We start from the raw sequence: 27,367 nt of genomic DNA, 5'->3' as shown, positions 1-27,367 counted from the left end.
AAGGGGTTAACCGGGTGCGGACCGTTTCGGTAATGACTAATAGCCGTTATTGTGATAATAGTGTTTAAGAGGAGTAGCATGGGAATTTTCCCAGAAACTATACATAATTTATTGTATTTATATTCAATACAAAACATACACAGTGAATATTGCAAAAAATCAAATGCAAATATTACATTTTTAGCATCTTACATACACATTTGACATGACACATGAAACATAAAACAATTAGTAATAAACAAAGTAAAAATTTAAAAAATAAAAGAAGTTTAATAACAACTTATACGCATAGATAGGCTTATGTGTTCGTCAGACATGTTGTAATAGATTTCACGGTATGATATGAACACAGATGGATAAGAAAATAACTATTTATTAACTTAGAAGCTAATATTTTGCTGGTATTATATCCAGCATCTTCAGAGCACACAACACAAAGTTTGTTACAAAAGCAAGACAACCACAATCCGGTGTAACAGTGGGGCTAGTATAAGTAATTGCAGCGTGCAACACAAGACTGAAGTCCTAATATGGCGCCATCTAGGTAAAAAAAAAAATTAAAAGTTTTGAAATAGTAGTCCAAATGATAGTCTTAGAAAGTTTTAAAAAATAAAATAAAAGTAATAAATATTAATTTGGTCTTAGGATGACTGTCTCCCAAATCTTTGGTAGATTTATACAGCCATACTTGTTAAGGTTTGAAGTATGTTTTAAGGCTTCTGTTGATTACAGGAACAACCTCTCTGACTTGTAGAAGCTTCTGTGCATTACTTTTGTTTCTTTCCAATTGATCCCGTGTGCAGGGGTATCCAAAGCATGGTCTGCCAGACCTGACTTGCCATAGTGAAAGTGTCGAATATATTTTTTGTGTTCACTGAGGCGGATATCCACAGTTCTTCCTGTCTGTCCGTAGTAGGCTTGATGCCAAGAACAGGGAACTTCATAGACTCCTGGATGTGATAAAGGAGTGCATTTGTCCTTAGGTGAATGGATGAGAGTTGCTAATTTTACATAAGGTTTGAATACTGTGCGTAGTTGGTGTTTGTTAAGTACCCTAGATATCTTTCAGATGTGCCTTTAATGTATGGGATGGTGATAATTTTGTTGTAGTCTTTTGTGGTAGATAGAGGAGATTTCTGAGTAGCATTTAGTATGTTATCTATCTTATGGGGATTATAACCATTGGTTAAGAAGGTTTGACGTAGGTGAGAAAGTTCAGCAGTGAGAGCAATGTCATTGGAACAGGTTGCTCTAGCTCTATGGGTTAGTGTTTTTAAGATACCATATTGTTGAGAAGGGTGATGGTGTGATTGTTTGTGTAAGTATCTCCCTGTATGTGTGGATTTTCTATATACTGAAAATGATAAGGAACCTTCTGGAAGACGTGATCAGTGTGTCCAGGAAGGGCAAGCAGTCATTGGCTTCTAGTTCCATTGTAAAGTGGATTTTAGGGTGCTGGCTATTTAGATGCACTAAAAATGTATTCAATGTGTCTGGGCCATGTGGCCAAATAGCAAACATCATCAACATAGCATAGCCAGAGAATAGGTTTGAGAGTGGTTGTGTTGATAGCTAATTTTTCCAGATGTTCTATGTAGAAGTTGGCTAAAGGGGGAGAAAGGGGGGAACCCATAGCTGTCCCATCTAATTGTTTATATATTTTCCCTTTCCATGTAAAATAACCTGCCTGTACTCTGAATTTAAATAGCTGAAATATATCTGGGGGAAATTGTGAATTTAGTAAGTTAAGTGTTTCAATCAGTGGTACATTAGTGAATAATGAGGTGATATCAAAACTCACCATTAGGTCTGAACTATTTAAGGTGTGGTTTTCTAAAATACTTTTTAGGTGGGTAGAATTTTTAACAAAAGAGGGAGAATTGTTTGTGTAAGTGGTTAATAATTTGGCTAAATGTTAGCTAGTTTATATATAGGACTGTTTATACTATCTACAATAGGACGCAAAGGTGTACCTTGTTTGTGTATTTTAGGAGCACCATATATTCTGGGTTAAAACACCCAGAATATATGGTGCTCCTAAAATAATGTGTAGGGGTTTGAGTTTTTTGACAATTTCTTTTGGCCATGAAGTGACTTTGTTCAATAACTTGCCCACCTTATTCTTTTGCGAGTCGGTGGGATCTTGATCTATGATTTGATATGTAGACTGGTCTTGAAGCAGTGCATGCATTTTGCTTTCATATTCTGTTATATCCATTACTACAGTGGCGTTTCCTTTGTCTGATTTGGTGTAATGTGGTTATTATTGCATAGTTCTTTTAGAGCTATTATTTCTTTATGTGGGATATTATTTTTGGGAGGCTTAGAATGGATAAGGATATTGGCCACGTCTAACCTAATATTATTGGCTAGAGCTGGAGGCAAGTCATAAATTCTGCGTTCAACGGAAGCCATTATTTGGGAGTAGGAGTAGCGGCAAAATTGTGTCCAAGACTTAATGCACTCGTGGCCTCTTTGGATAAGGTTGTCGATGATAGGTTCACAACGACGCCATCTTGATGAAATTGTGGTCGCTGTGTAACATTGCGTTGCTGGAGGATTTCAAATTTTTTCCGGTGTCGGTTTTTAACTTTAGCAAATTCTTTATTGGCTGTCGAGTCAGAGATTTTATCCAAGATATCCCATAGCTCCAAGTTCAAAATGTCAGATAATATATCACGTAGTACACTGATGGAGGAATTTATTTTTGAAATTTCTCGGTGAGTAGCGTATACCTGTTCTCGTAATAGTGCTAAACTCGCTCTTTTATAAATACATTGGGCTTTGGCTGAGTGAAATTTATCCCTAATTTTTATACAGTTTGGTATCAAATTGGTAGCTCAGCACCTTTTTAAGAAGGCTAACCTGTTCAGTTGCCGTGCCAATTTTACTTTCCACTTACCATATTGTCATGCCTTATGTATGATGTTATCTCCGTGAAGAATATTTATACGCCTGGATAGGCTTATGTGTTCGTCAGACATGTTGTAATAGATTTCACGGTATGATATGAACACAGATGGATAAGAAAATAACTATTTATTAACTTAGAAGCTAATATTTTGCTGGTATTATATCCAGCATCTTCAGAGCACACAACACAAAGTTTGTTACGAAAGCAAGACAATCACAATCTGGTGTAACAGTGGGGCTAGTATAAGTAATTGCAGCGTGCAACACAAGACTAAAGTCCTAATATGGCGCCATCTAGGTTAAAAAAAAAATGTTCAAAGTTTCGAAATAGTAGTCCAAATGATATTTTTTTAGGATTTTGTTGATTTTTTCCCGAGGTGCCTCGGATGTAGGGAATTGTCATGGATTTAGAGTAATCTTTTTATGAAGAGGGAGGTTGGTTGTGGATTGTAAATTGTATGCATTCATGTTGTTTGTTCAGGTGGCTAAGGAATGTGTTTAGCGTTTGTCGCCCGTGCAGCCAGATAGCGAACACGTCGTCAACGTATCTAAGCCAGACTGTCGATCTTAGTGTGGCGGAATCAAGAACCCTTTGCTCAAAAGTTTCTGTGTAGAAGTTAGCAATTGAGGGAGTGGGATAGTGGTGAGCCCATGGCTATACCTTCTTTTTGTAGGTAAAATTTGTTTTGCCACATGAAGTAACTGGACTGTAGTACGTGGGCAAAGAGGGCCGTAATGTCGGGTGGAAATTTGTTCTGTAGTAGGAGAATTGTGTCATTGATGGGGACATTTGTGAAAAGGGCAGAAACGTCGAAACTGACTAATAAGTCGTCTTTGTTGAGTGTTATGTTTTTAATTTTGTTTATAAAGTGTTGTGTGTTCTTTATGGAATTTTCATGAAAAAAGAAAGTTAGCTTAAAGAAAGCTTAAAATAAAGTTATTTAGTTATCTTATTTATTTATACATATGGCTTTGTGAAACTGGCAAGCGAAATGTACAATCACAATATCCAGAAACAAATGATGAAAATTTTAACATGTAAAAGTTCATTACATAAAAGGCACAAACTGTTTTCTAAGTCTTCCTTTTTTAAAAAAAGGAAAAGTAATTACAACTACAGGTCCATGTCCAGTCTGGAAAGCCAATTCAAGGCCTCATCCGTCACCTTGTGGATATCCTGTAGACCACCACTGTGAAATTGGCGCCTTGGGCAGTCTTACACAATATGAGTAATCATTTGAGCCACTGGAGAACAATCACAATAAGGGTGGTTTAACAGCCCCCATTTATGTAGTAGGTAGCCACATTTGCCTTGGTTAGTTCTGATCCTGTTGATTGATGACCAAATCTTCCTAGGAAGAGCAAAACCAGGCTGCAGAGCACAGGGATCTTCTACCAGGAAGCTGTTTCTTGGGAGATTGTTGGACCAGAATTCTCTGCACATGTCAGGTGTTGATGGCAGGGCAGCTGAAGAGAGTTTGTCCATGGACCAGAGAGGCTTTCTAGATTTTAAGCAAAGACCAGGTGGATTTATGAGAGTTTGGGGCAGGAGCGGGGTTGCTCATTGCTTTATTAAATTCTTTAATCGAGGCTTGTCTTCTCCGTATCATGTGCACAATTACTGAGTAGTGATAGAGTTTAGCTGGGTGTCTATAATGTTAGTGTGTGCACTTCTTTCCCAGACAGGGGCACAATATTCTGCTGCAGAGAATGCGAGGGCTAGTGCAGACGACCTTAGGACTTCTGCACCACAACCCCAGATTGTTCCAGCAAGCCTTGAAATGATATTGTTTCTTGTTTTAATTTTATTGGATAGGTTGGTAATGTGCCTTTTATAGGTTAGGCTTCTGTCCAGGCTCACTCCAAGGTATTTCGGGTGAGGCTCGTGTTGTACCATTTTTCCACAGAAAGGTTGAGGTGTTGGTTTGCCTCAGCATTGTTCAGGTGAAATACTGTGGACACAGTTTTTGTTGGATTTGGCTTCAAGTACCACTGCTTGAAGGCACTGGAAGACTGTCTCAATCCCCCCCCCCCATAACAATTTAATGTGATGGATGTGTTTCAATACTGCTACACAAAAAGTCAGTATCAGGTGAAATATTTGAAACTGTAGTTCTTAGATTTCTTTCCACTGCTTCCATTGATAAGCAGGACCTGTGTTTATTATTAATTACCAATAACGATGAAAATGCTGTTTCATAAAGGTATGTAGATACAAAAGGAATTAGCATATTTAAGGCTGCATTTGCTAATGATGGACATTCTTTTTGTTGTCGAATCCAAAGTTTAATACAATTAACTATAGTAGAAACTTCTGATAACATTTTACTCAGCGATTCTTCCATTTGTCAAAATACTAAGTTTTTTCTTACTTTTTTTTTACTTCTGCTGCAAAACCTGAAATTCTCCCCGCGATGGCTGCAGCACTCACTGCAATTCCCAATGCACTTTTGCCAATCAAGTTCATATTCTTTAAAAAAATTATTCACTTTTTCAAATGTATCTTTTCCTTTGGTTGTACCAGAAAGATTTCTGCAAAACAGTAGATCTTCATGAATTTGAAAATTATAGAGGTATCTAACAAAAACCATTAAATTGGTGTCATTTGTATTATCCATAGATTCATCAAGTTGAATGGCAAATGTATTACTTTGTTTGATTCATGAAATTAATATAGACATGATATTATCGGAAATGCAAATTCTTCTTTTAATTGTGTTATTAGACACAGGAATTTTTTTTAAAGGTTCTGATATTTTGGAACCATGGATAGTTTTGCAAAGTTTTATTGCTGTTGGTAAGATGAGGTCTTCACTATTGTATGAGGTTTCTTTGTTTTCACAATTAACAAAGCAATTTCAAAAGATGCTTTTACTAATTTGTCATTCAATTTAGTTTTGAAAAACATTTAGTTTGTCGTTTTAATTCTTCAGCCTTTCTTTGAAAAATCTCAATTGTCTTACTCTTATATTCCCCATGAACAGTATCTAAATGGCAACAAATTTTTCCGGGTTGCATGCAATCATTTTATAACTGTTTCCTGCGGATTACACACATACATTTGTTTGGATCACTATATGGTGGTACAAACTCATATTTCAAATAAGAAGGATTGTATTTTCGAATTTTTTCATACGACGTTTTTTGCCTCTTACCGCATGGTGCTGAAAACGAGGTAGACTTTTCTGGTAAAATATGAGATCCTGTCATTTGTGAGTCTGCTTCTGCTGAGTGTTCGCTGGATTGTTTTTTTTTTATCAGCCACTTATCCATCTTAGGGTTAAATTTTTAACTAGAATGGATCAAATAGTAGCACCATGTACTGATACCAGCACACCACAGACTAACAAGATGAAATTAGTGAATTACGTGAAGAAGGGAATCCTCAGTGTTTATAGTTCTGATGCATGTGATCTGTGCTATCAGCACAGTCGCCCTGCACCCCAAGTGTATTTCCCGTGCATCGCCCACACCTGTGTACACTAGCAATGAAGCATTAATTTAAAGTGTGAAAAACTAAGCTGTTTTAAATATGCACAAGATTTTGCTCTTGTAAGCTTTTTTGGGCTTCTTATCAATATCTTTGAAATGAAACATATATGAATAAGCATATATTTACTAATATTCATTAAGCGCTGAAATCCGCATGAAGCAATCGAGAATCAACACCATGTGTGATTTTTTCATTAAATTATAAAAAATAACAAAAAAGAAATAAATAATAAAAATTAAATATTTTTCTTTTAAGATTAAAAAATATATATACTTAGTCTTAAAACATTTTAAATTTATTTTCATTATTTCACAGTCCCTTCAGCAAAACTAATGGCCCCCAAGGGGACCGCAGCCCACAGTTTGTGAAGTGCTGCTTTTATAGGATAGTATATTGGTTAGATGGATTGGTGATTGGCTCTCTGAATGATACCAGCAAATTGTGTATGATGGAGCACTGTCTCAAAAAAGGTGGGTAACAAGTTGCATGTCACAGGGTTCTTGGAGCCCTGCTGTTTAACTTGTTTGTAAATGAAATATCTTGTGAATTGAGTGGGGGATTTTCAGTTGTTTTCTGATGATGAGAGAGAGATGTTGGGGAGAATCATAAGTAGCACTGCTGATGTTAATTCCCTTCAGGAAAATTTAAATAGACTTTATGTTTGGACAAATGAGTGGAATTGCAATTTCATTAAGTGCAAGGTGTTGCATTTTGGAGTGTAGAAATATAAGGTTGTGTACTATATTTATGGCACTGCACTACAGGAAGTGGATAAGATTCAGGATCTGATAATTGTGGTTGACAGTTGATTGAAGTTTGAAGTGCATGTTACAAGTATCAAAAACTGCACGTCGTATTGCTGCTGTAATAAGAAGTACACTGACATGTAAGGGTAAAGAGGTGGTTTTGCCACTGTTATAAAGCATTAGTCAGACCACACTTGGACTAATATGCTCAGATTAGGTCACCTTATTTTCATTCTGATGTAGAAACATTGGGGAGGTAAGTGACAAAGACGATATCAGAGCTCCGGAATGTTGGCTATGGAGAGAGAGAGAGAGAGAGAGGTTAAAGGAATGTGGATTGTTGAGTTTGGATAGCAGAAAAAGATGTGATATAATAGAGACATTTAAGTTAGTGAGAGGATTATAAAAAAGAGTAGAAGGTGAAAGGGGAATAGCCAGGTGTCATCCCTGGAAGTTATGTAAATGTATGGTGAAGAGGAGTGTGAGGAGACTTTTTACATGGAGAATTGTGGGTGAATGCAATGCATTACCAGAATCTGGAAGTTTTAAGGATTTTAAGATTCAGTATGATAAATGTATTGTCTCTTGAAAGAACCTCTCACGAGAAGTCTGCTGACTCCATAATAATAATAATAATAGAGAGTAAAAGGACAATACTACCATTCACTGCAGAGTAATTCAACTAAACCATAATGTGGAAGGGCAGTAGAAAAAAAAAATAATAATATATATTAGTAGATAATAGTCCAGGATGGTGAGATATAGTGATATCAGAGCTATTCACTGGCCACATTCCATAATTCAGAACACTAGGTTGTAAAGTCAAGTCACAGGTGACTGGAGTAAAGCTTCCTTTGTAGAGATTTATAAAAAAAGAAAATTAAATGTTGAGAGTTATAGAAATATCCTTACTTAATATTTTGAGAGAGAGAGAGATTTATGTTACCATACTTGAGAAAAGACTAAGGAAAAACTCTTGACGGGATTACTGGTAAAGAACTATTTCAGGTGAATAAGAATTTCCCTTAAGGCTTTAAGACCATATATTTCCCTTAAGGCCTGTGTACCTCAGTGGAAATGGCATTTGCCTCCACAGGACTTAGCCACACAAAAAACATCTTGATTCCAGTCACTGACTTGAACATTTTATAGGCCTTTCTTCAACCAGTTCCCAAGTTAGTCAATCTATGGCATGGGCAAGCAAGTTTTTTTTCTCCCAGAAACTCAGGTTTTGCTTCACATCGACTCAAGAAAATCAACCACAAAATCCACACTATTTCAAACAATAACATATTATGTTAGAGTTAGGAACCATGAGATGGTAGCACTTGTTAGTCATCTCTTCATTGGATCCCATTTTTAATTAGTGATAGTCTTGGGAAAGCTTTCTTTGATTGGCTACTGGTGAAGATTGAACCACCCCTTCATTCTCCAAAAGTTAGGTATGGCTAAAATGGCCTCACCTATCAGGGAATAAAAGGTATTATCTGATGTGTTTTATTTTTTTTATATTTACCTTATAGCAAAAAGTTGAGAAATCATGGGAATATATAATAAGAATCACTTCCTCTAGCCTCTGTTGACTCAGAAATGTATATGATAAAATCAGAAAAAACATGGAAGAATACTACACCTGCATGTTGTAAATGGAATTTATACATGAGTGATACAGTAGCGAACAAATTAATTTGAACGTGCTGAATTTTTGTCAAGTTTTTGGTTTTAATTTAGTTTTTGTTTTTAGTTCACAATAATTTTGGTTTTGATTGATGTTCACTATTTTGGTTGAGTGCTGTGTGTTTTAAATGTCACTACAATGTTTAATATTAGGGTTGCGTGTTTTTAATAGTGTAACAAGTTGATATTCATAGTGTTTTATTTATTTTGTGTAGCTATAAAATGGATATATCCCCAAGAAAGTATTCAATGATATATATTCTTTCTCAGCACACATCTGTGACTCAAAGACAAATTGCCAATGAGTCTGGTGTTGGTTTGGGTACTGTTAATGCGATTTTAAAGAGGTTTAGAGAGAGATAGGCACCTTTTCTTCTAACAAAAAAGGAAAATGAGGGTGGAAAAGGTAAGCTACACTTACTCCAAATTGTTTACTAGTCAGGAAAAGTGAAATGAATCCAAGATTGTCTGCTGTAGACTTAAGTAGAGACTTGGCAGCTATTGGGATTAATGTTTCTGACATGACAGTCCATCAAAGATTGTTGGAAGCAGGGAGAACTGCCCACAGACCAATAAAGGAACAACTGTTCACAAAGGCTATGCAGAAAAAGAGGCTCTGTGGGCAAAAGTGAAGACTGGACTGTTGAGAAGTGGAAGAAAGTCATATTCTCAGATGAGAGCCAGTACCCTATGTTTGGAAATAAGCAGCTGAGAAGACGACTTCTGCCCACTTTCAACAAGCACCTGAATACCCAGCTAAAAAGATGTTCTTGGATTATTTTACTCATGACAGCCCAGGATCACTTGTGCCTGTTGGTGGTATGATGAAAAGTGACAATACATAAACATATTGGTGGAAAGAATGGTCCCACAGATCCAGAAAGACAAAGAACTCATCTTCCAACAGGATCTCTCTCTGTATCACACTTCAAAAAAAGTGAAAGAGTTCCTGAAAAATCGCAACATCCAATTGCTTCAATGGCCAGATAACTCTCTTGACATTAATTCAATAGAAAATTTGTGGGCTAAAGCAATAGACTTGGAGAATTAAATTGTAATATGAAGGATAACTTAATGCAATCCATTATAAAAGTATGGTTTCAAGATGCAGAAGTAAGAAAAATGTGTTCTACATTGGTAGAGTTCATGCCTAAACAAATTAATGAACTTATAAGAATGGAGGTGCACATATAAATTCTTCAATCCTAATGATTAGGATTGAAGAATGTACAAGAGGATGGTTTTTGATTCTAAATTCAGGTCTAAGGTAAGGTTATTGCTGTCTCCACAGTTATAATCTGTATAGACCTCATTATTAAGAAAAGTGGTATTAAACCTAATATTCAAATATCAGGTTAAATGCCACTTTTGAAATTTTTTTCAAAATAATTTTACAACTACATGGCTATTAAAAATGAAACTAGGCTGTAATAGTTGTATATATTAATGACTATTAAAACCCAGTTTCATTCTTAACCACATTTAGAATATTAAACTTATTTTCTCTTTGTAGTAACATTATTCTTTTAAATAAATTTGAAACGTCTTCAAAGAATCTTTAGTCAAATTCATTAGTTGCTCTTAAATATTTGGTATTGAAAATAGGCATGTAAAATGTAAAATGCCAACTACATTTTCTGTAAGGAAACTTAGAATAAGTTATTTCAGCTGTTGAGCAATAACATTAGTGAAAATGACAAATTTTGTATGTGAAAATATATAGTACAGTAATGTTGTTATGGTCAGATGGTAAAAAATTTGTAAACAGAACTAGCTGAAACAAAAGAACTTATCTGTTTTAGAATAGTACTTAGAACAGATAAAAGAGATGAAAGATTTGTAAAACAAATGCCTGGATTAAAAAATGTTACAAAAAAAGGCCTAGGATATAGCTGGTTGACACTTAGTAGTGCATTAGATCAAAATGCAAGAGCTAATATAATCCTAGACCTAAAAATGATCTATGATTTTTATATGATATGATATAAATGATATTGTATAAAATCTCTATGATAGAGCAATTTGGAAGGAAGTTATTGACTAGATAGTCTAATCATGAATTTTTGACTTCATAATGTCTTGTACACCCATTGAAGGTACATTATGTGTTCCAGTATAATTTATACATTAGATTTGATATTCTGTTCAAGTAGAATAATACAATGAACTTTTCAAATGAAGGTGACTTGGCCAGTCTCAAAATGCTAGTGATAGAATTTTTGTCTAATGGAAGCATACATTTTTCTTTTGTAACATATGCAAACCAGCTGGACTACATATACATTAATTAACATGATTAACTACCTTATCATTACCAGAAATGAAATTTACACAAAGCTAAGGTACTTAACCATATCAGAACGCTTTTGAGCCTGAAATATAAAGGAACATGTGAATGGCTTTCAAATTTTAGAATATAGTCAACTCTAACTACAGTGAACTCATCCAGACCAAATGAATAGTTTGCTATGAATTTTCTTTATAATATCCATCATTCCATTGGTTCATCATTCTATTGCTGTAGTGAGAGATGACTATATTGTAGAATTTTTGTCTACAATATTCTGAATTATGTTCTTGTATTTAATTATGTAATTTTTATATATTTTTTCCCTCACTTTTTTATGCCATAAAAGTTTTGGTTGATACTGTAGAATATTTAAAATAATAGTTTCACATTTTTAATAGAAATATTCCGGTTTTGTGACCACATGTTTATTAGAGAACTGTTTTTTAAAAAACTAAACAATTACTAAAAATAACCCGACAAGTTTTGTTAGTTGTAAGACTAACATCTTCAGGGGTAAAGAGAACTAACAGTTTAAAGCACAAACTATAATAAATTATGAAAAAACAAGTTCATTTGTTGGTATTACAAACATCAAACAAGTACGTTAAAAAACCAAACAACAGATCTATACAACCGTTAATGCGTGTTAGTTGGAGATAATGCTATTTGTTGTCACATTCTGTGGTTCACTTTCACTCTGTCCATGTTCTGAAGTGGGTAAATTTTTAATAAACAATGATGCACGTCATATGTGATAGTGGACTGATTTTATCCTCTAACTTCGCAACTAATGGCAGTATTCTGCACAACTCTGTTCTTTTGTTTACTCTCTTCCTTTTTTATATGGGCAGCCTTCTAGTTGATTATATATCAAATACACAATTTTATCAATGAAAGTACACTGCACCCTTTTTTATTTGACAAACCTCGAACTGCACAAATCACCAAAACCTTCCAAATGTACAGAATATCAATTTCTACAACCCTAAATATGCTGACTTTTAAACTGCTCTTCATTGGTGTTTTGATGACCTTATTAATTTCATTGCTAGCAAAAGTAAACTCAATTGGTTTCTTATTGATCCTTTCTGAACCTGCATAGCTCAGTCGGTTTCAGTGATGCCCTTTGGTTGGAAAGACCTGGGTCCAAATCTCATCTAGGACTTGAAGAACCTTTATCAAGACTTTTCATCTGAAGGTGAGTTAGCCAGTCTCATACAGAGATGGCTTGGTTTTTCATCCCACAAAGCATGCAAACTGGCCATTAGAACACATGAAATTAACATACATAATACACTGGCCTCGTTGCCTGAGTCGCTTTGGCCATAAATATAAATAAAGCAAGCTATATATATATATATTAATGTTCATTATTTACTCGGTAGAACTGTATATAAAAAAGGAAATTAAATGACTTTATACCGAGAATGACAAATTTATTGTTAAGATACAACTAGTTTCGTTGAAATACAACTTCTTCAGGTATCATTGGTAAAGAGTAAAATAAAAATAACAGACACATGAAAAAATACATTAACAGATCTAGTATAAAACAAGTACATTTAAAAGGAATGCGTGCTAGAGTTCCAACTGAAGTTGATTACGTGTGTGAGCTGGTATATTAGTGCGCCAGTATTGGACAGTGGCAATGTGCGCATCAGAAATATTATAGCTAAGGCTGTTATTAATATGAGATGAATCAAATGATATTTCTTTAGATTCAATTATTCTTCTTTCCAGTTCATCATAGTGCACATGGATATTACAGGGTTTTTTTTTTTTGCCAATCAACGATGTGTTGGCGGCCATCATCTGCTTTGACAGAGAAGAGAGCGCTGGCTCTGGTTCTGTTGTAAGAAATGTCTCTTTGATGTTCCTCTATGCATAAAAGGATGGATTTAGAAGTTTGCCATAATATGGCTTGCCACAATCACACAAAATTTTATAGACTCCTGGATACTGAGTAGGAAGATGTTTCATTTTAGGTCTACTTAGTATGGAGCGAAGTTTAGGGAACGTAGTGAAGCAAGTTCTAATGTTGAATTTCTGAAGCATTTTTGCCAGTTTTGGGGAGAGAGAGCTGATGTATGGTAAGGAAATAAAACCTCTTGGTGGAGAAGAATCTTCAAGAGCAGTTGAGTGGTGGACAGAGAGAAATTTATTAATCTTTTTAAGAGAGAATCCATTGTTAATGAAAGACTTTTTAAGAAAATTGAGTTCATATTCAATTTCTGTTTCATCTGTTAATAAAGATCTGGCTTGATGTGCCAGGGTTGAAATAATACCAAACTTTTGTGGAGGGTAGTGATGGGAAGAAGCATGAAGGTATCTGTCTGTGTGAGTGGGTTTTCTAAAATTGGAGATTTTGATGTTCTCAGCGCATCTCGTAAGTTTTAAGTCCAGAAAGGGAAGACATTCGTCGGATTCTAGTTCACAGGTGAAGTTGATTTTCTGATGAAACTTGTTGAGGTGGTCCAGAAAAAGGTTGAGGTTGATGATACCGTGTTCCCAGATGAGAAATACATTGTCAATGTAACGATACCAAACTTTAGGTTTAAGAGGTGAGGAATTAATAGCTTTTTCTTCAAAATCTTTAAGAAATATGTCAGCAAGAATCGGAGAGAGAGCAGGCTGCTCATAGCTAAACCTGAGTTTTGTTTATAAATCTTGTTATCATATTTGAAGTATCCTGAGTTTACACACTGAGAAAGTAAGGAGAAAAATTTCTTGGATAGTTTCCTCTGGAGAAAGTATAGAACTTCTTGAGTAGGGACATTCGTGAAGAGGGAAACAATATCAAAACTTGCCATTAAATCTGATGTGTTGAGTTTGATGTCTTTAATTTTTGAGACAAAATCAGCAGAATTTTTTACATGAGAAAAGGAAGTACCACAAAGGTTTTTTAAAAAGGATGCGAGGTATTTTGAGAGGTTGTAAGTAGGGGAGTTTATGCCTTCAACGATAGGTCTAAGAGGAGAGTTTAATTTATGGATCTTAGGGAGTCCATATAACCTAGGGATTAGAGGATGAAACGACCTAAGGGAAAGACAGATGTTTCTAGGTAACTGAGGTGGCTTTCAGTAAATTGTTGGTCCTATTGTGCAGTTCTTTAGTAGGATCACTATTTAGTTCAGAGTAAGTGTCAGTCTTTAGTAGTTCTAAAATTTTGTTATGATAATCTGATCTATTTAAGATCACAGTAGCATTCCCTTTGTCTGCAGGAAGAAAATGATGTCGTCATTGTATCTCAAACTTTTAATAGCTGATCTCTCAGAAACTAGTTGTATCTTAACAATAAATTTGTCATTTTCGGTATAAAGTCATTTAATTTCCTTTTATATATATATATATATATATATATAAAAGACCTCGTTGCCTTTGCAGTAAATGAATGTGTTTAAAATATAGATATTCCTGTGTATATTTCTGAATATGGTTTTCAGATGTCAAAATAAGGAAATACATTTTATCCTTCAAGTAAATTCAGCATGTGTATGTATGTGTATTAGGTATATATATACACACACAAAATTTCAGCTAAAGGAAAAGATATATTCATTTAGCTGAAATGTATTGTTTGTTGCAAATCTGTGGACAAGATAAGGACAAGTGATACAAATATCACTTACTCACCATCCAAGAATTTTTGCTTAAGGTGCTACTTTACCTCTGAAAAGCTGTTAACTCTGTCAGATTCATTCAAACTGAATACTTCTTTCATTTAGGATTGTGTCCTAAATGCTCCTTTAAAAATACCTGACTTAGGACAAGAAGAGAACAATGCATTTGTTCTCATCATTTTCCATCCTCTTGTATACATTAACTCTCCAGAGAGAACCACAGACAACTGTTTCTGATCTTCTATGAGCAGTTAAATGGACTGTGGGACTGATTGCACAAGTTCTTCCCAAATTTAGTCTGTTTAGCACCTTCATACTATTTCATGAACTCTTTTTCTTTTTACTTACCTTTAAGGAAATATCCCTTCCTGGTTTGTGTCAAGTTTCTTGTTCTTATCAGTTATATTATTTTGGGACAACTGGTTATTCTGCTGAAATTATTATTAAAGAAAAAGACTTCATCCCATGCCTTTGGCACAAGTCATAAAGTTCACTAGAATCAAACTAGGATTCTCCACTCAAGTAAATTCATATTTGATTGCCTCTTCAGAAATATGCAATACTAAATTCAGATTGCTCATATTGCATGCCTTTGTCTAAGTTCTGGGAAGAAAGCTGTTCAGTGTTTCTTTTCACTCTAATAGTGTGCTTGTCTTTTTTATGCAACCATAACTGAAACTTGAGTAGTAAATGTGTGTTACATGACATATGTCACTTTTAAATGTATTTTACTGATCAGTGTTATATTTTCTGATGATATCCTTGTAACAAGTAACAAAATATTAGAAGTAGTTAATCTTTTTAATATGTTTAATTCATTTTTACAAGTATATCCTTATTAATTACTTATTCTTTTATCATATTATTATTATTATCACCAACACTCCATGGATTCATGGATAATATCCATGATAATAATATTATTATTTTGTCTTCTCTTTTGTATCTCTTAATCATTTTCCACCCCCAAACCTTCAGTTTATCCTTGTATATAGCATTCCTCATATTCTGACTCCTCTCCATTACCCACTCATCTCTAAGAAACCTATGCAAACAAAGTAGGTTATACACAGTAGTCCTGTTTTCTAATAGCCATAATCAATTTCTTGTGGTCCATTCCATCAATCTAATATGATCCTAGAGTGTATAATCCTACATTTTTCTACAGCAGTCATTATCCTTTGTCTACATTGTCACTCGCTCTATTTAAATCATCCTGCAAGATCTCTTAATCACGGCCTGGGCATTATTAAAATTCAAACTGGATATTCCCCTTCCCTAGATCATTCTCTATGCCATTAATGTAATTCAAGAATTACAGAGTCCTGTAGCACACCATTGGTCACGTGCCTTCTCCTTGATTCTGTACTGCTGTAACCTTTGCTGCCTTGTGCCAATAAACGCCTCCGTAGCGCAAGTGGAAGAGCGATGGTACATTGCGCCCTATGATTAGAAAAGGCCTAAGTTCGATTCTTGTCATGACAGGAGGAATCTTTATATGGACTTTTTCAATTGAAGGTGAGTTAGCCGATCTCATATGGAGGTAGCAGGGTTTTTCTCCCAGACACTCTGGTTTTTCATCCCACATACAGACAAATCGGCCCTTCAGAACACACGCAATTTACAGACAAAAAATACTAGTGGTGGTTGTGGGCAGTAGATGGCGTTGATGTAGGTGATTGGTAGTAGAGGGTTCTGTGTAGTAGTGGAGACGGAGAGTTGTACAGTAGGTGTCCTCCCGTGATGAGTCTTCGGACTCCTTGGAGGCGTCACGAATAATAGTAATAATAAAACCACAAATCCAATCAGGCATCTTGTTATTGGTGTCACCAGTTTTGATATCCATCTCCATTGGCATCTATTTATATAGATGCCAATGGAGATTGATATATAAAATATCCAAAGTCTACCAGTATCATGGTGCCCATTTCTTTTATCCAACTGAAATGTCATTTTATTATATAAAGAAAGCATGAAATTACTAAGGCAAGACCCTACCTACTTACCCTTCACAAAGCCATGCTATCCTCGTAGAGTATCATGTTCCTATCCATCCATACTCTCTCTCTTTCTCTCCTTTGTCAAGACTTATTAAAAAACCTGGTTAGATTCACTGCCAATATCTCATTCATTCCCATGAATATGCTCACATTGAGGTTTTGTAATATCCTAAACATAAGGTGTGTCACCTTTTGACTACTTGTATATGGAAATATGACTTCTACATTACTTCAGCCTTGGTGTCACCCACTCAAGCGCTACGGACATGTTTTGAAGAGCTCCTGATTCAGATAAGTTGTACTAGGAATAATTAAGTATATATGCGTAATTGTTTAAGTAAGAGCGGCTGTAAACATTGTACGCTACCGATATTATTAGTGTGGGGTTTTTTCTTGCCTAAACTAAATACGAAATCGTTAATATTAGACCTAGTAACCTGCAGGAAAAAAAAAAAAAAATGGCGGCGGCATTGTCATTCCATGATTTTAATTTAGATTTCAGTCGTTTCGTTAAGTGTGAGATCTGTTATATGTATTCCTTCGATTACATAAATGATTTGTGGATGTTTAATGCGGATGGAAGAAGGGTGTGTGCGAAATGTGACCTGAACGAGGAATTGATGAATGCGAATATGAAATTGATGACAGAAAGTGCTAGTACCGATTGTGTCGTGAGTGCACGTTTGAAAGAGAAGGATGGTGAGAAAGACAGGCGAAAAAATGTTAAAAAATCAGGAAAAAAGAAAAGGAGCGATTTGACAACCGTAACGGATGTTAAAAGGGACGAAAGTGAGGTGGAAAGAAACGAAATTGAGAGAACGAATGAAAGTAGAAATGGCGTGATGCAGAAATCGCAAGTAAAAAAAATCTAAAGAATGTATGATGGCGAAAGTTGGACGCATGTTGGAACGAAAGTACCGAACCAAAGAAAGATGAATGACAGTAAAAGTGAGAAGAATGATAGCGAAAGTTGGACGCATGTTAGTCCGAAAGTACGGAAACAAAGAAAGATATGTGAGAGTGAAAGTGAGAAGAATGATAGTGAAAGTTGGACGTATGTTGGACCGAAAGTACGGAAACAAAGAAGGATGAATGAGGGGGGAAGTGAGAAGAGGGGTTGAGAGTTAGAAAGTTAGAAAGATTTAATGATAGAGAGAATGTGTCGCGAGGTTCGGAAGGTGAATTGGATTGGATGACGCAAGAAATGAAATGGATGCGGAATGAAATTAAGAGAATTCAGGTCAAAACTATTAAAATAAATCATGATGACATGAAAGAGTTAACGAAAGATGAGCGAGTGGCGTTGTATGGCGACTCCATTATTAAAGGTGTGCTAGAGGATAAAATGCACAGGGTATGTTTTCCAGGCGGTAAAATGAGTAGAGTGATTGAGGCATTGAATATGAGGTGGGAACGAGCAAAAGAGTTAATTGTATTAATTGGTACAAATGATTTGAGAGAGAACAAAGAGCATGTCAAAATGAATGTCAGGAGACTGCTTGGAAAGATAAAAGAGAATAGTGTGACAGGAAGGGTAGTCAGTGTGTTGCCTAGGTATGATTGTGGTGAAATGAGGCAGAGCGCAAGGATTATGAATGATATTCTGGCTGAAATGTGTGAGGAGATGGGAGTACAGTTTGTTAATGTGTGGAATGAGTTTGAGGGACGAAGTGAGCTGTATGGGAGCGATGGACTGCATTTGAGTGGTTATAGTGTGAGTTGCTTGGAGAGACTGCTGCTGGAAAGTGGAGAAGTGAATAGAGAGAATGAATCAGATCGAGAGGGGAGTGATGTGGAAGAGCAGGAGAGATTGAAGAAGTGTAAATGAATGGGGAAGTGAGTGGTATGAGTATAGAAAATGAGAGAATGGGTGTGCAAGAGGAGCAGGGAAACGGGGAGGCTCAGGGTGGACAAGGATACACAGCGTGAGAAAGGTGGTGCTCCAAGAGGAGGTGAGAGCATGTGTAAGCAGGAAAGTAATGGGATGATCAGGGATCAAAAGGAAACAGATGGAATTGCAAAGAGTTCTAAAATGAAGAAGCAGAAAGGGAAATGGCCCCAGTCCAGCATGGAGAGATCACATCGAGTGAGTGGTATCAGTGGAACTAGCTGTAGATCCAGAAATGAGTTGTCGTGTTTGTATACCAATGCTAGAAGTATAAGAAACAAGGCGGATGAAATGGTTGCACTAATTGCGTCTGTGCACCCAGAGATTGTCGGAATAAGTGAGACATGGTTAGATGAGGATGACATCCTGACAGGAATAGAGATGGAAAGGTATGATGTGTTTCATGAGGATAGAAGGGGTAAAAAGGGATAGGGAGTGCTATTGATGATAGAGAAAGAGTTATGTCCATACAAGGTAGAGATGCAAGAGGGAAATGGGGCCAGTGGTTTTGAGGCAGTATGGTGTGAGATAGAGGTGAATAGAATCAAATACTTGGTGGGATGTTGTTATAGACCTAGTAATGTGGATGGTGGTGATAGTGAAATGTATAGTCAAATAAGGCAAGCAAATAAGAAAAGGGTGATCATTATGGGTGATTTTAATTATGGCAATATAGACTGGAATGAAGAGATAGCAACTGGAAGTAAAGAAAATGAGTTTCTTGAGTTTTTGAGAGATAACTACCTCAGACAGTATGTAACAGAGGGCACACGAGGATTAAGGGTCTTGGATTTGGTCATCTCATCGGAGGATGTAATTATCAATGAGGTATCAAATCATCCACCAATTGGTGAAAGTGACCATGAGGTGATTACTTGGGTGGTTGCCAGCAGTGCAAGGACCCCTGTGAAAAAAGGGTATATGTGGAACTACAAGGGGGGGGGGGATTATGAAGAGCTCAGGAGACAGCTTGCAGGTGTAGCATGGAATGAGGAGTTAGCTGGAAAAGAGATCAATGCAGCTTGGGGGATTTTCAAAAAATATTTAGTAGATGCAATGTCTAAATGTATACCATGGGTGAGAAGGTTAAATAAGGTAGGTGCGAGATGGATGAATAAAGAGATTAAGCATGCAATACAGAGAAAAAGGTCATTGTGGAGGCAGCATAAGAGAAGTGGAAGTAACCAATTTCATGAGGTCTACAAAGACCAGGCAAGGAGGGTGACTTGGTTGTTGAGAGTAGCTAAAGAGAGGTATGAACAGCAGTTAGCTAATGAAGCCAAAAAGAATCCTAGGGAGTTCTTTTGATATGTAGCTAGCAAACGAAAGAATGATTATGGAAGGATGACATTGATTGGAGGAAATGGTATAAAGACAGCTGTTGCAGAATGTGTTGTGGAGATACTTAATGAGCAGTTCATAAAGATCTTTCAATCTTGTGAATGTGACTTCATGGAGAGATTAAGAGCAGTTGATGATGGGGAGGAGAGACTGACTGTAAGTGAGCAAAAGGTGTTTGGGGAGTTGAGTCAACTAGATGTAAATAAGGCTGTGGGACTTGATAATATATCACCGCGTATTCTGAAGGAATGTGCCAGAGAGTTGACACCTGCCTTGACATATTTTTTTAATACGAGTCTTGCACTTGGTCAAGTCCCTAAAGAGTGGAAGGAGGGCAAGATTGTGCCACTTCATAAAGGAGGTGATCGAACTCGAGCATCAAACTATAGGCCTATCTGTGTGTCAGGTGTTGTGGTTACGTTGTTGGAGGAAGCTTGTGAGAACTAGGATCCAGAGTTGGGTGAACAACGATGGTATAATCTTTGATGGATAGCATGGATTTGCTAAAGGTAGGTCATGTTTTAGTAATCTACTTACTTATTACAATAAAGTGACTGCTTCCTTGGACAGAGGAGAAGGATACACAGTAATATACTTGGATTTCGCAAAAGCTTTTGATAGAGTACCTCATGATAAGTTGACAGTCAAACTAGAGCAGATGGGGTTGGATATTAGATTAGTGCATTGGATTGGAGACTGGCTATCTGATAGATATCAACAAGTTGTGTATGGTGGTGCAATATCCAGGAAAAGGAAAGTCACTAGTGGAGTGCCTCAGGGGTCTGTTTTAGGGCCATTACTATTTAACTTGTTTATTAATGATATTGGCGAAGATTTGGATGGAGATATTCAGTTCTTTGCAGATGATGCAAAGTTGGGACGAACCATAAAGAGTAGTGAAGATGTTGTGGCCTTGCAAGAAGACTTGAATAAATTGAGTAATTGGGCAAGCAAATGGGGATGTGAGTTCAATGTTGCAAAATGTAAGGTTTTAAAATTTGGAAAACAAAGATGGGATGCAGATTTAGGCTTGGTGAGAATACATTGTTGGAAGTAGAGGAAATAAGAGATCTGGGGTGATAGTGGATAAGGATCTAAAATTTAGGGGACACATCGCCAAAATTGTGAAGACAACACAAAGACTTCTGGGAATGATGCGGAGGACACTGACATGTAGAAGTAGGGAGATTCTTGTTCCATTGTATAAGGCTTTGATTAGGCCACACATGGACTATTGTGCCCAGATTTGGTCACCTGGTTTTCAGAAGGATGAAGAGATGTTGGAAAGGGTCCAAAGGCGACTGACTAAGGTAGTTTCTGACCTCTGGAATGTCGAGTATGAGGAAAGATTGAAAAGATGTAATTTGCAGAGTCTAGTGGAGAGAAGGAAGAGGGGAGATATGATAGAGACCTACAAGTTGGTAAGGGGTTGTTATAGGATCAATGGTGGAGAAGTTCTACAGAGAATAGTGGGAGATCAGGGGAGAACCAGAGGTCATCCCTGGAAACTGTATAAAGAGGGTGTGAGTAGGGGAGTGAGAGGCAGGTTTTTTTCGTGCAGAGTTGTGAGTGATTGGAATGCCTTGCCTGAGAGTGTGGTGTCTGCAAGGAGTTTGAATGTGTTTAAGACGCAGTATGATGAGATGTGTGTGAAATAAAAGGACCTCCTAGATGAGTCTTTGACTCCATGAGATCTTGTTTAATAATAATAATAATAATAATGCAAAGCAGTATACATGTTTGTAAGGATATGTGCATTGTATTATAGGATACTAAGGTAATTGATGGGAAGTCATTAGCCTCTATATACAAGTAACCCAGCCATGAAGTGACTTCACATGCAAACTTTGTTTGCTTACACTTAGATAAGGGATGAAACCAATAATATAATTTCTTGGTATCTTTAATTTATACTAAACATTTAAGTTCATCTATCTGAAAAAGTGAATATGAATTTGCATTTACAATTCTGGCTAATCTAGAGTTCATCTTTATTGTTCAGTCAAGGCTGGACATATTCTCTGTGTTTGTATATTTTGTGTGTAATAAATTTCTTCAACTTGATAAAGTAGATTAAGTACATTAAAAATTCTATTCTTGTTTTATATAGGAGACTGATGTTGCTGATCTCATTTATGAGTCATATGCTAGATATGGCTTTCTTACTGGCAATATGATTGAGCGCCTCAGACTTAAGCATCGACTTAGGGTTGTTCAGGTAAGAACTTTTTTTTTAATTCTAATGACATACACCAGTGGCCAAAATTATGGAAACCTTTTGGAAAAAGTGTATTTTTCAGGTTTGATGGCTCATAACACCACTTTTATTTGCTGTAATACCATAAAATTATATATCAATGGAAAGATAATTTAATCAAGAATGTAATGCAACAAAGTTTGTTCAATTATCTGTATTATATGAAAATTATAGCCAAATAACCATAAAAAAGAAACACAACTTGCTTAGGTTGATACGAAGTAGCTTTCCTTCATTTGAATGTAGCCAATGAGCATGAGTTTTTAGAGAGCCAATCAGGTGTCATCTTGTTTTGGAAATGAGCCAATAAGGTAGGATTCAGCTGTTGATGTCATCTATTGGAGCTGAGAAGAGGACATTTGTCAGTGTGTTATGCGATTGCTATCAAGTTGGTTGGGTTTTTTTTGTGTTTGTTCATTCAGTCAGCTTGTAAAACGTAATAAAATTAAAGAAATGGTGCAAAGTGTTGACTGGTCACCCAGAAAGCAATGTAAAATAGTACTATTAAGTGAACAAAGCTACAGTTATAAAGAAATGAGAAGAAAAATTGGTGGAAACTTAACCAAAGGTGGCATTTCTAAATTTTTGAAGAGGTATAAGGAGACTCAGTCACTACAAAACCAGACTGGTAAAGGCAGGAAATGGTGCACAACAGGTGATGATAGAAGAATTGAGAAACTGTGCTTAAGTGACAGAAGAAAATCACCTAGGTGTATACATGATGAAATGGCACAATACAATGTGAAGTTGAGTGCAAGGACGGTTCGGTGCAGACTGGAATTTGGTCTAAATGCTAGAATTGTACGAAAAAAAGCCATTTTTATCTCTCAAACAAAGGTTGAAAAGATTAAACTGGGCTAAAACCCATGTTAACTGGACAGCAGAACAATGGGACAGTGTTATTTGGAGTGATGAGACTAAAATCTCCCTGTTTGGTAGCGATGGCATAAAATACGTAAGGAGAAGAATTGGAGAAAATTTGCATCCTGATTGCATTAAACCTAAAGTGAAACACCCACTTAGTGTTACGATCTGAGGTTGTATCACATCAAAACGTGTGGGCATAATTTGTGTGATTAATCATTATCATCATCATCATCAAATTCCTGACATGTACCCTCAAGGGGTGTACAGGATATGATAGTACTACATGAAAAATTTACATCATTACTAACTTCCTATCTACAATTTTATTCCAAATCAATCTACTACTTGTCAAAACTCCAATATTATCATTATCAAATCTTATATTTCTATTGTCTAAGGCACATTGTACCGTATCAATCCTCCTATGTCTTCCTCTGGGTCGTTTTCCTGCCAACCTGGCAGAGAACACTTGTTTTGCTAATCTTTCCTTGCCCATTCTGTTTAAGTGACCATACCACCTTAGATTAGCTCTGCTAAGGCACTCCTGGATGCTAACAATGTCACGTTCTTTCCTAATATCCTCGTTTTTAATATGATATTACCATTGATGCCATCTGTTCACGACTCTAATCTTTCTCAGGACTCTCATATCTGTGGTCTCTAGTCTTTGGTCAAGTGTTTTACTTCTGACTCAGCTCTCAGATCCAAAAGTTAAAACTGGTTTGAACACTGTCTTGTATACAGCTAATTTAGTGTTCCAATTTCTCTCTTATTCCATATGAATTTATTCAGTTGACTTCCTACCATACCACCTTTGTGGATTCTGTTGTCTATTTCCATATTTAATTTACCATCTTAACTAAAATTTGTGCCTAAATAGTTGAAATGTTTTACTTGTTCCACAGGTTCCCCGTTCACAACACAGTTGACATTTTCAGTAATTCTACCTATTTTCGTTGTCTTTGTCTTTTTAATGCTGACCTTCATACCATATCTACTACAACAGTTATTCAATTTAGTCAGGAAATCTTGCAAACTTGTAGCGGATTTATTCAGAAGTATAACATCGTCTGCATAAAGCAAAGAGTTGACATTAACATCTCCAATTTTGATATCAAGTTTTAATACCACTTTCCTTCATAAAGTGATTTATGTAGATAATGAATAACAGAGGAGATAATGTACATCCCTGTCTCACACCAGATTTGACATTAAACCATCTTCCTGTACATCCTTCAATTCTAACTGCCGACTTACAACTCAAATACAGACTAAGTATTGCTTGATATAATGCCACATCGACACCATATAACTGTAGAGTATTGAATAGCTTCTCTCTTGACACCTTGTCATATGCCTTTTCCAGATCGACAAAACTTAAATACAGATCTTTGTTATATTCCCATGACTTCTCAACTATTTGTCGTAAAGTGAAAATCTGATCATGACAGCCTCTATTTGGCCTGAATCCAGCTTATTCTTCACCAAGCTTTTCTTCCACAATTCTTCTCAACCATTTCTCAAGTATATTTGCATAGATCTTGCCAGGAACACTCAGTAGGGAAATACCTCTTTAATTCTCACATTCAGTTTTATTTCCCTTTTTACATATGGGCACTATTAGAGCTCTACTCCAATCATCGGGAATTTGCCCCTCTGTCCAGGCTTTCTGAACTATGCAGTGCAGCCACTGTAAGACTTTTATACCACCATACTTCAGCATTTCTGGTCGAATATTCATCTACTCCTGCTGCCTTTCCACATTTTAAGCCTTTGATGGCTTTTTCTACTTCAAGTATGGATATGTATTCCTGACTGTATGCCTGTTGAGTGTTTTTTGCCACTGTGCTGTCATCACTGTTTGTTTCATTTAGCAGTTTTATCAAAGTAATTACTCCATACTTCAAGGATATCTTTTTCTCCTGTTTTCATGTCACCTTTATCATCTCTAACTCCTTTTACAGCACTCTTTCCCCCATTTCTAAGCTTCTTCAACAAACTCCAGAATATCTTACCACCTTCGTGATATTTATTTTCTATGTTCTTGCCAAAGTCCTTCCTTGACTTTTGTTTAGCTAGTTTTACACAGTGTAAATTCTTACATTTTTCTCTGTATTTTCTAAGAGCAAAAGCTGACTTATTTGGAAGGAACTTTTGATGTGATTTCTCTTTTTCCTTCACTGGCTCTTTAACTTCCTGTGTCTGCCATGGAGTCCTGATTTTTCTATCCTTGCAGACAACCTCACCACATTCCTCTCTGGCTGAATCAATCAGGGTTTTCTTCAAAGCTTACCACTGAATCTCCAAGGTTTGGTTCCTGTTCTCAAACTTTTTCATTTTTTTTTCAATAATATTTGTGTATGTTAGTCTACAGTTCACATTTGAGAGCTGCTCGACTTTTATTTGCTTTAAAACTTTCTTACATGTTATTCTTTTCAATATGAAATTCAATTTTATCTTGCTCAAGACTAAATAGCAAACGCTTCCGATTTCAAATCCTCTGTACACTCTGGTGTCCTGCACCAGGGAGAAAACATCACTCTCAACAATAACATAGTTAATGAGACTTTTTTTATTCCTTGCCTCTTTTTTCCTAGCTTTTCTCTTTTCTCCAAATTTTCCCAAAAGATTTTTGTATGTCTGACAATCATTTCCTACTCTGCTATTCAGATCCCGAACAAGGACCAACTTTTCCTTTTTCATTGTGTCAGTTGCTTTTTCTAAAACATCAAAAAATCCCTCCACTTCTACCTTAGTAGAACCTTTTGTGGGACCATAGGCATAAATAAGTCTCATTGTCCAGTTCCCTATTCTCATATTTGACCACATCACTCTACTTGAGATTTTGTGCCATTCAAGAAGGTTAGCCTCGTATTTTGTGTTGAATACTATGGCTACTCCTTCTTTTCCTTGATTGTCATTGCCTGAATATAACATTTTGTATTTATTGCTCAGAAAGATCTCACCAGTATTTGTGTTTTTTGTTTCATTTACCCCTATTATGTCGATCTGATACTTATCTAATTCCTCAGCTAGCTCCATTTCTTTGCCATTCAGGCTTCTAATGTTGACAGTACCGATCTTGAACTCTGGTGATATTGAGTTGGGGTGTGTTTTAGGATTTGTTCCAGTAGCTGACTTTGTTTGCCTTAGTTCCCTGGCAAAAACAACAGGGGTCTTGTTTAACCGGGCAACACCTGAGCCGTTATGGAATTATGTCATGTTGTACCATCATTTTTTTTTTTTTTTTTGGTTTAAGCCAATAAGTATACAATTTGGTCGGCTAAATCCCAAATTCACAGCCCATCCTCGTTCGTTCAGTATCCAGGTAGATACCCAACAGGGTGCCCCACGAGAAGGTGAGGATTGGACATTAGGTCAGAAGCTCTTGTCGGTTCTCCGCATTCCTTTAAAGGCTATGTGGAGGTCTCCTCTCAGTTATACAGCTTTAACCCTTATGCACCCCTTGCGTGATTAATGGGAATATAAATGCCCAAAAATATATAAATAAAATTCTTGAGCCCAAACTGAAGTCTTCCGCATGTGATCTTTTTCATGATAATGAAGCATTTATATTTCAAGAGGATTCAGCTCCATGTCATGTTGCTGCTGTGTGCAAAAAGTGGTTTCAAGATGATCATATTCCACTGCTGGAATGGCCTGGGAATAGCTCAGACCTTAACCAAATCGAAAATCTGTGGAGCCGACTAAAGAAACTTGTTAGTCAGAAGGAACCCAATAATAAAACCCAATTAATAAAAGCAATAATTCAATCTTGGTTTCACATTATAACAGCTGCAGAACTAAAAAACTTGGTTCACTCCATGGAAAGGCATTGTAAGGCCATAATTAACGCTAAAGGTTACCTAACTAAGTAATAACCCACAATGTCAGAATTTTTGTATATGTCATTTTTTCTATGTTTCACTTTTCTTCTTTATAACTGCTGTTCTATTAAAAAATCCTTTATAAAAGTTATTGCATTACATTCTTGATTAAATTATCAAGAATGTAATGCCCAATGTTTAGACCTTGATATTAATATCATTTTCTGGAGCATATGCACATGCGCACACACAAAGACAAGCTGTATTACATTTCAAACAGTATACCAAAGTGACATTCATTTGATACTGTTATTCTACAGGTCTAGTGAAAAAAAAAAAAGAAAAAGAAAAAGACTAGATCAAAGCTATATCCTATTTATAACATTATCAGAGAACAAATTTTTATTATTACTTGAATCTGCATCTGACTTAAGAAACTATCATAAGC

General features: G+C 36.1%; 1 protein-coding gene across 2 annotated transcripts in view; it reads left to right on the top strand.

The window, feature by feature from the left end:
• Tbc1d8-9 (TBC1 domain family member 8/9) overlaps positions 1 to 27,367 on the top strand; it is a 571,393-nt gene that overhangs the window by 408,470 nt on the left and 135,556 nt on the right. For both annotated transcript variants that reach the window (XM_090415485.1, XM_090415484.1), the window contains exon 21: positions 22,079 to 22,186. In XM_090415485.1, the coding sequence (XP_090271611.1) occupies positions 22,079 to 22,186 (108 nt within the window). The remainder of the gene's footprint in view (positions 1 to 22,078; positions 22,187 to 27,367) is intronic.

This window comes from Typopeltis vanoorti, chromosome 3, assembly GCF_054136105.1.
Source record: "Typopeltis vanoorti isolate ZY-2024b chromosome 3, IOZ_Tvanoo_1.0, whole genome shotgun sequence".
Taxonomy (NCBI): domain Eukaryota; kingdom Metazoa; phylum Arthropoda; class Arachnida; order Uropygi; family Thelyphonidae; genus Typopeltis; species Typopeltis vanoorti.
Note: the sequence above shows the minus strand (reverse complement) of the source record. Positions and strands in the feature narration are given on the sequence as shown.